Below are 14,186 nucleotides of genomic sequence, written 5' to 3'. Positions count from 1 at the left end.
TTGTTCAACGTTTCATCACTCAGGTGTCAGATCATGGAGCTAGAAAATGTCGATCAACTTGAAAAATTTATGTCCCTTTATGGGGTTCACCCCCCAAAAAGTCTAGGGGTTTTGGGGGGTCTTCAGGGTCTTTGGGAGCTTTTATGTGCTATTTTCTGATTGTATATAGACACCATAGCCGGCCTGTTTGAATTACCCCCATTTTTAGAACTGGGCTAATCAGAAAACAGCCGAAGACCACCAAATCCCCAGTTCTATATGCCTGGTACGAGGCTAGCTTTTTCTAGGGTTGGTCTGGAAACAGGAAACATAACATTTTTTTTCCTAGACCTTAGCTTGAGGAATGAACCCACTCCACTATATACTACAGTTTTTACACAGTGGTTATGAGTCTGCTCATGGAGAACAATCGTTGTGGAAGCCTGAGTGTGCAGCAAGCAGCGCCCCTCAGTGGCTGTTTGAGGGAACTGCACCTCTCCCACCTGTTCCTCTTGGTGTCGTACTTCGTCACCGTGTTCAGGCGCACCGAACGCCGCGAGGACGTCGAGCTGAATGCCCTCCCGCCCACCACGTAGACGCTTTCGTTGAGCACGGCCACTCCCGCGCCAGTCTGTGCTTCCAACATTGGCGCCACGACGGACCACTGGTTTTCCGCCATGTTGTAACATTCCACGGACACGACATCATTAACAGGGAACCCTGGACCCGAGCGATTCTTGTATCCACCGATAGCAAACACCTTGTCGCCAACGGTCGCCATGCGATGAAACGCCCTCGGAGAGAGCAGCGGAGCCTTCTCGGACCACTCGTCGAGCGCGGTGTCGTAGGAATGTACGCGGTTGTGGAAAACTTTATTCCGACCACCTCCTGATACGAGGATTTTACCCTGTAGCGCGGCGCCTGCGTGGCCAAACACGGGTTCGTACGCTCTCTTTACATACTTCCACTCATCCACCAACGGATCATACCTGTAAACAACAACATACATAATAAGGATGAGTGTCTAAAATCAACTCTCCACTAACCAACCAACAAACAAACAAACAAACATGCTCCTTTTGAAAGTTCCCAGGCCTTGAAATTATCTTTTCTTCCTATTGTATCAGCACTGTTCCAAAAATAAATTTCAATTGTTCTGAAGTGAAGATGAACTGTTTTTTGGGAAGTATTGTGTGACTTCAACTTGGAGTCAACTTTACTTTATTTATGTTCACTCTCAGGAGCACTATAATTACAGAGTAGACAGGAAATTTGGGGGGACTTTTCCGGATCCAAAAGCCGGGACATGTGCCTGATAAACAAAAGAAAGGCTGACATTCTGATGTTGATTATTTTTCTAATGTCCCAAAAATGTCCGAATGTGTCTTTTTACTTGTCCCAGCTTAAATATTAGTGGTCAGTGGACCACCTTTAATTTCGAGCCCTGAGTTCCCTTCAAATATTAAAGGTTGTCAAGTAGAAAACATCTTATTTCATAATACAGAACATTCTTGTTTAATAATACAGCAGAGACACTACATAACAAATGTTGAACTTAAACCTAACTTCAACATTTTGGTTGCAGTGAGTTAACACATTTTTTTTCTAGCGGACTAGTCCCCTGCTGTGGTGCTTGCACAGCTGTGTGGCCCAAGGGCTTTAAAAATCGAGATGGGCACTGCCCTACACACCATGTAATGTAGAAAGGATATTGTTACTGTAACTGTAATGGTCCTGAAACAGCAGTCTATGTCTGTGAATAGTTTCATCAGGTTGGTAGGTCACTGAGTAAAGAAACTCTTTTTACACAACCAAGTGTTCTATTCAGCCGACATTTCGGTGACCGTCTGTCACCTACCTAACCTTCTGTACTCCTGTACGTTTTTTTTTTAACGGTGTCGCTCAATGCAAGGCCAATTATATTTGGCCACTTCTAGGCACTTCTAGCTAGAGGCACTTAAGTGAGTATAATGTAGTTATGTCAGGAGATGGCGGTGGACCTTTGTTTTGAAGCTTTGTGGATTGTAATCGGACAAAAAGCATCTGTTTGGGACCGCATTGTAGATACAGTTCCCTGTACATGTGTAGATATGTAAATTGTACATAAATTGTAGATTGTACGTTTGGGAATGCATCTATAGCAGCGACACCTGTGCTGCAGTGCAACGTGAACCAGTCAGAATTGCCCTGAGAAAGGTGACAGACGGTCACCGAAACGTCGGCTGAATAAAAGACTTTGTTGTGTAAAAAGTGTCTCTTTACTCAGTAGTCTATATCAGATCTCACCTCTCTACAGTGAAGAGTTCCCCAGGAGTCTTGTTTCTGCCACAGATAGCGTACAGGTGGTTGCCAACGGGTACCAGGGAAAAGTCACTCCTGGCCTCCTGCATGGAGGCAACTGACAGCCACTGGTTCCTCCCTGGATCATACCTGAAATTCATGTTATGATAATAATATTAATACCTAGAAAGGTAGCATTTGCAAGGCAAATGCATAATGTTTACATTCGCATATGGTCTGCTCTGTTAATTCTTGCTCAAACACATTCATGAATATTATGACAGGAGTCTAAATCCCTCCTACTACAAAATTGCAACATGATGTAACCCAACACTAGTTACCTTGGTGAAAATGTCTGGTCCAGGTCATTGACCTTTTGTGTTTGGAGAAGAGGAAACAGAGCAAAAACAACATGTTTTCCTTCAGTAAGGCCTAGGAAAAAATGTTGTGTTTCAGTCCTGAAAAAATTAGGGTCGGTAGGTAGGGATTATCTTTTTTTCCCCTTTTTTTTTAGAAATCAGTGATATCTATATAGGGGTCCAACTTACACAGTTTAACTTAAGTAAAACTTGCATGAGGACACTTTTATTTTCAAAACTTGTGGGGTCGTGTGGCGTAGCGGCATAGTGCTCGACTCGGAACCAAGAGGTTCCGGATGTGAATCCTGACATGCCACCGATGTTGTGCCCTTGGAAAGATACTTAACACAACTTTCCTCACTTAACTCAAGTGAAATGATTATTGTCTGTCCAGTGCAGGGTTCTCACCAGGATTTTTTCACAGCATAGGGGTCAGGTATAGAAGGGCAACTTTCTGCGGCGCGAGTCACGCACCGAGTCCCCAAAACATGGGCCTGATATTCTCTCCCAAAAATTTTGTAACTCATATTAACCACTTAAGACACTATTTATTGTTTATTGGGGGACAGATTTTGTTTTCCCTCTGTTATAGCTTCATTCTTAAGTTATATTTTCATTTTTTTAAAGATTAATGAAGCTTCTGCCCCCAAAAACCACCCCTACGCTGGTTGAAACACAGTGTAGGGGGCTAAATTACAGCGTAGGGGGTCAAAATCACAGCGTAGGGGGCCCCTACGCTCAAACAGCCTAGTGAGAACTATGCAGTGTATTTGTTCTATGTGTGGGACACAACACCAGCAACAGCTGCCTTAATGTCCCACATGTATTGTACTGTTAAAATTTCAATAAATCAAGCCAAATCAAAAACTCCTAACTAACCATATATATGTTGTGAAACTTACCGCCACACACTGTTGATGGCTAACTTGTGACTGCTGAGTTTGGAGATACTTGGAGCCTCTCCTCCCGCGATGTACACAAAGTTGTTCAGCACAGCAGCACAGTGGTAACTTACTTCCTGCTCCACTTCTGAAAAAAACAAGAAGAACTTTATTGCACGGCAATTGCACATGGTACACAATGTATGGCAATGTGCAAAAAAAGAAATGTATTGAATAAAACGTAATGTAGAATAAAGCCTAACATATCCTAATAATATTACTTAAACAACAAGGGCTAGAACAAGTCTTTGATAAAGTGTTACAATCGAGTGGGCTAATCACAAGTTTCGGTATTTTTTTTCTAATAACAAAGCAGTCTTTTATATATTTACCTATTTTTGCATTGTGGGAATCATTGCATGCTAAAATATATTCAAATCTGTCTCTAGCATCGAGACTCTTGAAATTCGAGAAATGTAAATAGCTTATTATGTAAAACATCATATTCTAACAGTGCATTCCATAACAAAGTGAAATTCATCTTCAATATACTTTTGACAAAATGGACAAAACCTTTGGTCAGGGGCTACACTATAATATCTCCCTGTTATAAAACACATTTTTTTACTGTTGACCAGTTTGCGTGTTTGTTTTTTTGCATAACTGGTAAACTGGCCTATGGAGAAACATATTTAAGTTTTGTGCAGCTCTGTAATACTGGACTGATAGTTTTGATCCACTTGACTCATATTGGGATGGTTTCCTACTCTTGTCAGAGTGTGGTTGGTTCTTAAACATGGTTGAAGTGTGTCACTCCTCAAATACGGGGCCTTCAGCTTTACATCCCATCTAAGAGGATGTCCCTGTCATAAGCTAGGTACTCATTTTCACCAACAAGTTGAGCAAGGGAATTTGTTTCAAGTGCCTTTCCCATATACACGACTTGCCAGAACCTGCATTAAACATTATGTTGTCCCATGGAGGTAGAAAAAAAGAAATGGTTGTCCAAAACTTTTGAAAATAATTGATTCTTTTTTACATGTTCTACTAGTATTTCATTGGTGCTTCCTTGGTTGTACTGCAAATCACTTTATATTTGGGGTAGCAAAATTTCGCGGTGTGAGAAAAATGGACCTGTTTGCGGTTGGGGCAGGTGCAGAAGAAATAAAGTCGGCAAATAATTATGATAAATTTGTGGTACAGAAGTGACCGCAAAAACCGTGAAGATAAAAGTACCACGAATATAGAGTGATTTACAGTAAATGATAACCTACGAGCAAGGTCCTTCCACGCAGAGTTCTGACTGTACATGTCGAGGAAGGTCACGTCCTCGCAGCTTTCCTCGTCCTCCCCGCGCTGCACGATCCCGCCCAGCGTCACCACGCACTGGTAGTCAGACCTCAGGCTAGCCCGCGGCGTCTCCAACACGGGCTGCCGGTACACCATGTTGTGGTACCGCGTAGCCTCCTTCAGCAAGGCAACACAACTAGAAAACAAGAAAATTGTTATAAAAACTGGAAAGGTTAAAAAATTTGCAAAGCAAATGCATAATGTTTACCTTCACACATGGTCTGCTCTGTTATATATGGTCAGATAGGAGTCTAAATCCCTCCTACTATAAGATTGCTACATTATGTAACCCAACACCATGGTGACAGACGTCAACAATTCAGGTAATAGCCAGGTCAGAGGTCAGTGTTTGGAGAAGAAGAGGAAGATGAAATTGAGCAAAAACATGTTTTCCTTTGGTAAACATAATGAATACATAAAATAAAAAGGTAACATTTGCAAAGGAAATGCATAATGTTTACCTTCACAAATGGTTTGATCTATTAATTCTTACTCAAACATATTCATATACATTCATTATATATGGTGACAGGAGTCTAAATCCCTCAAGCTATAAAATTGCAACATGATGTAACCCAACACTAGTTACCATGGTGATAGACATCTGGTTCAGGTCATTCACCTTGTTTGTTTGGAGAAGAAGAAGAAACTGAACAAAAACAGTATGTTTACCGAATGTTTTCCTTCGGTAAACATAAAAACAGTTCCATAGGTCATTCAAGAATTCACAACCTCCCACAAAATGTAAATCTCAAAATATTCATTGTTTTGAAATATTTAAAAATATGTATTGTATTCCTGTAACATACAAGTTCAGAAGACTGACAAACCGGGAATCTTTCTTGACCAGGTCCCACTCTCGAGCCACTGTCATCATCATCTGTTGTGGAGGCAGCAGGGGGAACCTCACACACTCCAGGATCCTACAGGAATGAGGAATAATCAGAAAGCCACGTCAGAGAAGTTTAGACATCAAGGTAATAAGATATGCCCAAAAACAGTTCTCAAGCAATTGCACAAGTTCTCTAGTGTCACGTAGTGGATGCTATCTGAAATGTCTGACCGTTTCCAAAATCATATCCATTTACTTGAGTAACTGTTTTTTTGTGAATCAGAAAGCCAGTAGTACAATGGTTAAAGCTTATAGACTCAGACTTCCAGTGGTTAAGGTAGGAAAGGGACATGCAGGTTTATGTCAAATTTTTGGGGACACTGCATGTTTGTACACTTAGGTCCTCGTCAACATGACGGACGAACGACACACACTTAGACTCTAGTTAAGTAAGTAAGTAAGTCCCATAGCCTTCACGGCCGTAGGGGCATCATGACAGCCAGCAGCATGTCTGGACTTGTCACGATGACTCCTCAGGCTTATAATCTTGGCGGCGCCTATCTCCTCTCCAAGATTTGGCTGATACAGACGGGGTTTGCCAGGCCTCCGTCCGGGTGAATGATGTAAATCACCATGTGGCATATACAAGACGGAGGTCGCCAGGCCTCCGTCCGGGTGATTTGAAGTGAATCACCAACTCCATACATTAGTGTTTGTACCGTCACACACCGGGGCATGCCCCTACTCTTTTTCGAAAGGTGTGGTGGGATCTTTAACGTGCTCGAGGTGTGGCTCTCCTCAAACACGGGACCTCCAGTTTACGTCCTATCCGAGGGACGTCCCTAGCCGAAGCTAGGTACTCATTTACACCTGAGTGAAGTGAGGAAAATCGTGTAAAGTGCCTTTCCCAAGGGCACAAGATCGGTGACAAGGTGGGGTTCGAACCCACAACCTCTGGGGTGTGAGCCGAACGCGCTACCGACTGCGCCACACGACCCCACTCTAGTTAGCCCTTGGAAAAAATGTTGTGTTTCCTGTTTCAGTCTTGAAAAAATTAGGGTCGGTAGGTAGGGATTATCTTTTTTTCTTCTTGTTTTTTTTTAGACTTTGGCAATCTCCAGAGTCTAGTGATCCAACTTATACAATACAGTTTAACAAAGTAAAACTTGCATGAGCACACTTCTATTTTCAATGTCAATGTTAGAAAACTGATTGTACAACGTTTCATCACTCAGGTGTCAGATCATGGAGCTTAAGGTTGATCAGCTTGAAAAATTCATATCCCTTGCAGGGATCCACAAAAAAAAAGTTGGCAGTTTTTTCTAGGGTCGCTTGGGATACATGGAACACAACTACATTTTTTTCCTAGGCCTTAGTTAAAGTTATGCATGGCTTTTGAGCAAAGTTTCAAATCCATAAGTAGTTACGAAATAAATATACATGTATGAGTGAGTTTCTCGTAATATTCTCACATTCATAGAAGATACCAGGTATTCCAAACTGTACGTACTTGTTCATATGTTCCCAGCGAGCTACGTCGTGGTGTAGCCACTTCATCGCTATCCCGAACACCTCCACCTCCGACATCACCCGCAGCGAATCACGGCTCAGGATTTCCACCAGCTTCCCGAGTTCCAGTTTCTGAAATTGCTGCCGATTGGACAGAACAATGATGTTGTCCGAAACGAACTTGTCCACGGCTTCTTCAAGGTCGACGAGATTGTACGTTTTCGTGAGCGGGTAAAAGTCGGCGCAGTTGTCCATGTCGATATGTTTCTTCAGAAATTCGCAGCACGGTTCGACGATTAGCGAGCTTTGGAGATACGAGCCGACGTGGAGAATTTCTTGGACGTTTTCCGTGGTGAGTTCCAGAGCTGAGGTGTACGCAAAGTCGACGACCTTTCGCAGAAGTTTTCCGTCGATACCGCCAACTTCGATCACCTGAGAACTTGTTTCGCGCATCCCCGCTGAAAACATGGCCAAGAAATAGTCACTCAATGCTGCCAGCATGATCTTATGTGTCGGAATTTGCTCCTTTCCACATATCAACGTGGCGTCGTACATAAAACCGTCGTTACGAAACTGGTTGATGTGCTTGAGGATACCTTGTACGTGAAGCATCTTGGCTGGTTCGCAGAGCGCGGGAACATTATCCGCCATCTTGAGCACAGCCTGCTCGACTGACAACAACTTGAAGTACCTTGCAACTTTCGCGATCTCTTGCCTTTCCCTTGCATCTCCACTCCGCAACAACTCAATATCGGAAAGATACGCGTACTCCACAGCTTTATCTACAGCGGATGCGGTAAGACCGGACCCTCTCAGGTCGATTTCGATTTTAGTAGCTCCACGGAAATCCTGCAAGCTGCTCTTATCGTTTTCCGTTGCATTTCTTGAAGAATATTGCTGGAGGATTTCTTTAAAATTGGAGCCGGTCGACACTAAAATAACTCGATGGGCGTGGACTGTTTCCGCATCGCACACGAACGTTACGTCACATAGCACCCCCTCCTTCCTTAGCTTGTTGAGCGTGGTGAGGAGTCTGTGAGCATGCTTGGCAAGGGCACTGGGCTTGGCAGCGGCAGCAGCACCCCCTTTCTGTGATGGCTGGCGCTGCACCTCCGCGGGTGTGTGCGGACTTGCTGGCGCTGCCATCTTTGGGGCTGTCAACACAAAACACAACATTTTGAGTAAATCAGAAGAAAAATGCAACAGTTTACTGTTTTTCCTCTAGACTTTTAGCTGTGAATGAACAATTCTTATAAGGACTTACAGAATAAGAAAGACTGCCAAAAGTCTATCATATTGTTCCCTTACTAGTCTGGAATAGCCTTTACCAGGCTTTGGCAGGCAGTTGGAAAGAGTAGATAACATGCCGAGGGAGTTGGTTTCATAGAGTACTCTCTCTCTCTCTCTCTCTCTCTCTCTCTAGATCTCTCTCTCTCTCTCTCTCTCTAGTGGACCAACTCCCTTGGCATGTTATCTCTCTATTTGGCCAATTTCTATTCTTTCCAGCCACCTCCCGAAGCCTGGTAGAGGCTAAGCTGGCAGACACTTTTAAATCAAATCCTTCTAAAGGAATTGATCTTTTGAAAAAAAAGTACTAACTAGTCACAAGAATTGAAGACAATGATTGTGTTTTGAAAGCACAGTATGCTGTAAACTGCATGAACTATAAGGGTTAGCTCATTAGAATTTAGTTATAGAAAAAAAGTTTAACTGTTTAAACTTACCACCCATGTATAACAAATAGGGATAGAGCGATGACAACCCACACCAAGTAGGGCTAAATTCTCTGGGAATAAACGCACTAAACGTACAACGATGTTGAGCTAACATCGAGCCTCAGAGATGGCGCAAAAGTGAGCGATGGCCCCACAACCCATATATAAGTCCCCCATGTTGTTTGATGTTGGATTCGATTTAACTACGCCGCTAAAAGTAGTACGTTTGGAGCAAAAAGGTTGTTTTAATAATGGATAACTTGTGGCACCCACAGACAACATATGACACCACAGATTCTACTTTTGAATCTTGGTCGGACGGCACTCAAAGGCGGAATGAGGGAGGAGTGCCCCTGGTTCTCAGTTTAGGCTAAAGCCTGCTGGGGGAGGTTATGGTCAAGTGGAGTTGTTTGAACTTGTTTCCCAGTTTAGAAAGAGCCTGCTGTGCCACTACCACAGCCAAGTGCTGCATTAAAACAGATATGCTTTGACTTTGACTATGCTATGTACCTAAACCCACATTTAGGTTCAGGTCCGGATGCAAGTCCAGAAGTTTAGGTTCAGTTCTGGACTTCTGGACTTGTAAGTCCGGACCTAAACCCATGGCATATACAAAATTGCATGTTGGCAACCTTGCAATGTTGTCTGGGTGAAACTTTGGCCACATAACATGGAGGCCGGTACTTGACGATGCCCGATGGCAATGTTTTCTTCATTTTGCAGCACAGATTTTGCAATCTACGGATAGTTTTAGGTGGTTTGGAAAGAAAAGGAGTATGTGAAATGCTGTTTTATGGTAATACATGTAAATCCAGACTCGGTTCTTGACTTTTAGGGTTTTTTTTACTTGAAACTAAACATTCTTTCAAGTCCAGTGAACCTGTACACAGCACTACTTTGACTTCTGTTGACAGTTGAAATATCTAGTATGAGACAATTTTGGGATGAGGGAAGCATTGTATTTACATCGTGTTGACATTTCAAAAAGTTAATATTTTCTTATTATTATCAAAATGCACATGACACTAAAAATGCAACATTTTCTGATCCTATTCAACAATGAATCATAGTATCATTTAATGAACATTGTTTAATATCATTCAATTCACGGAACGTGGATGGCAGATAAATATGAAGAGAGGAGACAAGAGAAGGCTCTGATTTGTCTTTTACTTTGATGCAGTGATGTTCCCACTGAATCAAAAAATCAAAACCATTTGTACAATGAATCAATGTTTGAAACTTTTATTTTTAAAATTTTTTTCAGTCAGAAATGGATGTTGTAATAGTTGGCAGTAAACTTAGCACAATATTATATAGGTATGAAATCTTGTTTCACAAGGTTTATGATGTCAAAATTTGAAAATGTTACAAGGAATCGCATTAGATTTGGAGTCTGCAGAGGATGTCATCCATAAAATTTACTTGCTGTGACCTAAAGATTGTGTGAACTGAGGACAACATCTGTGACAGATGGATATTTATGACTGTGTTATGCCAACGTTCCACCCCCAATTTCTATTTCCAGTCCCTACAGCATAAGTAACATACTGACCTGTGAGTTATGTCTCTAACGCATGGTTCACAAAAAATCTTTTCTGAAAGTTCTAGTTATTCAGAATTGTAAAAATGATTTTAATGTTTCAATACTCAAGCATATATGACAAAAGAAATGCAAATTATAGAAAAGAAGTATGATATTTTTGAAAATCTTTGGTATAAAATAAATGGGAGGTGGTCTTGTGGAATGATATGAATTGATCCCTATTAATACGAAGCATGCTATATTGGGGGAGGGGGATAGTGTAGGCATGTGGGGGAATTTGATTGACACTTAGACGTGAGACCTCATGTGTTAGTCTGTCCAACAATAACATACAGATCTAAGGGAGTGGCTATACTGGTGTCCATCTTAGTATAGCTCTGGTTTGTCTCGCTTTCCTGACAGTATGGCACCTGTTAATAGTAAATCAATTGGTATTTGAATGGTTGCCTAAGGCCACACCAATTTAATTCGTTGGTTCACAGATTCGCCCGCTTCATTTTTTTTCCTGATTTAAGGCCACACCAATTTAATTTCTTGATTAACGGATTCGCCTGCTTCATTTTTTTCTGATTTGCAAAAAAAAATTCAGATTTGAATCAACTGCAAAATGCTCATATTTTGCCCTGAACAGTTGAAAACAGTCCTTTTCTTCCTAGTTGTTACAGTTATTCCATCTTTCAATGCAGTGGTATCATTAAAAGTTCAAAATTCATTGTTTAGATTTTGAACCAGGCTGGTGTGTTGACTTCATGGCTCCTATCGTACCATTTGGTGGTATAATAGGATGCCTAGGCCTGCTTTATTTTTCGCCCTGTCACTTCGTATTTTTTCTGAAAAAATCCGAGAACCAACAAATTAAATTGTTGTGGCCTTAGGGAGGTAATCAGAGGAGCCAGAATAGACTGGATACCAGGCTACATTTCAACTTCAAAGCATCATTTAGATCATCCAAAGTATGCGAAACATTCTGTTGTAATTTACAAGTCAGTTTCTAAATTCATGTGGGAAATTGTGTTCTGGGGTCATTGCGGTCACTGCCCCTAGTTATGAATGGGTGTGTGTTGTGTACTTCAAAGTATGTCAAAAATTATTTTCAAAAGTACAAAATGAATATTACAACTATGTACAACCAAGATTTATATTAGACAATTCAAACTCTACTACTGGACAAAATCCATATTTCGTTAAGTAGTAGACTTTGAATTGTCTGTGAATATCATTTACTTGGATCATGTCTAACCTTCATCAATGTACAATAAACATTGTTCTCAAAACTGATCTTCAAAACTGTAGCCTAGTTATGTTAACATTCCTACCTCTACTTTTACTTTTAGCAACATTAATTCTAGAAATTTCATGTTTTAAAACTCAACAAAGACTTCTTTTCAAGTGGCAACTTTTCTTAGTATATAACTTATTATTATAAGATATAGAACTACAATTTAACATATTATTAAGTATGATCCAAAAATTGGACCATTGGAATTGAAACTTACTAGTACTTTAGAAATTAAAGCAAAACCTAAATTTATTTCCCTATACAGTGTTCGAAATACCTGTCTGCAGTCTGCAATCTGCAGATGGATTTTCAAGATTGCAGAAGAAAAATTTATACAATCTGCAATTTTGCAGCAGGAAAAATTGGCACTTGAGATTTGGCGCTCTTGGCCCCAAGGACAGACAACACTTAAGCTCTTGTTCTGAAACAACAGGAGCTTCTTCACTAATTTGCATCAACCTTGTCTTGACTTGTCTACCTTTTGTTTCTTTTTGGACTTCCAAAAAGTTGTCTTCACTAATTTGCATATCAATCAATAGTTCATGCTTATAAACCTGCAAGATTGTAGTATGGAGGCTTGTGTATTTGCAGAAAGTATTTCCAAATTGCAGAACAAAATTTTGACTCTTCTGCAATATTGCAGAGCACTGAAAAAAAGTATTTCGACCACTGCTATATAAGCATTTCACAGTCATACAGCATACATACTAGTATGCATGCATATACATATACATACATTTGTTAAAACAGTTAAAACCTCTACATCCAGAAATTAAGAAAAAAACACAAATTGTAATGCCAACTCTTTTGCTTCATGAGGGTCAATATATACATGTATACGGATAGTGTTGTTTCAACTCACTATGAGGATAAATGACTAGAATATAATTGGCTTTGAAAAATCGGGATTCGAACCCCTAAAAACTGCATTTGATTCCTTTAAAATGCATCTAAAGAGTAAAACTTACCATCTTTCTCGTACGGGCGGACCCACCGTCCCAGGTAACTGTAGAACCGCCGGATCCCTCGGATGGCTGAAATCGACACAGCAGGCACAGAAATTAACGATCATCCTCTACCTACGCCCTGTTCGCTTTTTAAGGAATAATATTTATCATATAGGGATTAAAATGTAGTAACGTCTTCAACATCTGTTCCTGCTAGAGTCACATGTGTATGATACAAATGGTTGCTAGGCAACCAAAGAAACGAGGATCATCTGTACTTTTACAACTTTTGCAGGGCTGGAAATGCTGGGTGCATGTGCTTAGTGCACCCGAAATTGGAGCTGTGCACCCAATTGAATCTCATTTCAGATTCAAGCTCAGAAGAGGAGCAGTAAGATATGTAATTAAGTTTTGTTTTGTTTTGTTTTATATGGTGCACCCAAAAAATTTTATGTGCACCTAATTTTTTAGTTTGGGTGCACCAGTGCACCTATTTCCAAACATGAATTTCGAGCCCTGTTTTGATATAGTCCGAACATGCTGAACCAAGCTACATCTATGCCCTTGGTTGCTCTTTATCTTTATCGGGTAACAACAATTCATGGTGAATTAAAAGATACTGTGTATGTATTTCAATGTGTCATGTTGGAGATTGAAATTAATTTTAAATGGTAAATAATATCTGGGGTCGTTTTCATTTTCACTTGTGGGGTCGTGTGGCGTAGCGGTAGTGTGTTCCGCCCAGGCCCAAGAGGTCCCAGGTTCGAATTCTGCCCGGTGTCACCGATTTTGTGCCCTTGGGAAGGGCACTTTATACGACTTTCCTCACTTCACTCAGATGTAAATAAGAGAGCACCTAGCTTTGGTTGGGGACGTCCCTCGGATAGAACGTTAAATGGAGGTTCCGTGTTTGGGAGAGCCACACCCCACACACGTTAAGAACCCACCACACTTATCGAAAAGAGTAGGGGACCTTCCCGGTGTGAGTGGTTGAAACCTTACAGTCCGGTCTCAGGTTTGACATATTGGAGAGGTGATAGTCACCTGTTATGTCAATCCTTCCACAAATGTGGTAAATCTTCATAAAATAATTCAAAATAGAAATACTAGTGATGTATACAAACTACAGGCAGTGCTTTAATAAAAACATTGCCATGGCATTAAAGGAGATATTAAAGTGAATCGAATTAGGGAATTTTTAGTACATGTACCACCGTTTTGAAATGTTCAGACTGAGGAATTCAGAACTGCCAGATTCTTCTGTTAAATGTACAGTATCACCAGTATTATCACCAGTATACAATGTACGTGTAGATCTTCATTACTTTGTTGTCTCAACAGTTTCTGTGGCATAGGTCACAGGCCGACACTTTATAGACTTTATGACTGTGTCCTGGCATGGTTCAGTGCTGTTTTTAGCTATACAAATAAACACTTGTAAGAGTATTGGGGAAGTTGTAGAAAACTCAGATACCCTCTACCAGGCTTTATGAGGGCCTCCATGGGGGT

General features: G+C 40.9%; 1 protein-coding gene across 2 annotated transcripts in view; it reads right to left on the bottom strand.

The window, feature by feature from the left end:
• Positions 1–306: 306 nt before the first annotated feature.
• Positions 307–14,186, bottom strand: part of LOC109479975 (kelch-like protein 9) — a 16,366-nt gene continuing 2,486 nt past the window's right edge. For both annotated transcript variants that reach the window (XM_019782067.1, XM_019782059.1), the window contains exons 2-8: positions 12,699–12,764; positions 7,192–8,344; positions 5,680–5,772; positions 4,774–4,985; positions 3,521–3,647; positions 2,266–2,409; positions 307–968 (exon numbers count right to left, since the gene is read on the bottom strand). In XM_019782067.1, coding sequence (XP_019637626.1) covers positions 374–968; positions 2,266–2,409; positions 3,521–3,647; positions 4,774–4,985; positions 5,680–5,772; positions 7,192–8,336 — 2,316 coding nt within the window. In that variant the 5' untranslated portion in view covers positions 8,337–8,344; positions 12,699–12,764 and the 3' untranslated portion in view covers positions 307–373. The remainder of the gene's footprint in view (positions 969–2,265; positions 2,410–3,520; positions 3,648–4,773; positions 4,986–5,679; positions 5,773–7,191; positions 8,345–12,698; positions 12,765–14,186) is intronic.

Source organism: Branchiostoma belcheri, unplaced genomic scaffold (assembly GCF_001625305.1).
Source record: "Branchiostoma belcheri isolate BF01 breed outbred unplaced genomic scaffold, Haploidv18h27 scaffold107, whole genome shotgun sequence".
NCBI classification, from domain to species: domain Eukaryota; kingdom Metazoa; phylum Chordata; class Leptocardii; order Amphioxiformes; family Branchiostomatidae; genus Branchiostoma; species Branchiostoma belcheri.
The sequence above is the reverse complement of the archived record's forward strand: the minus strand, read 5'-3'. Positions and strand labels throughout refer to the sequence as shown.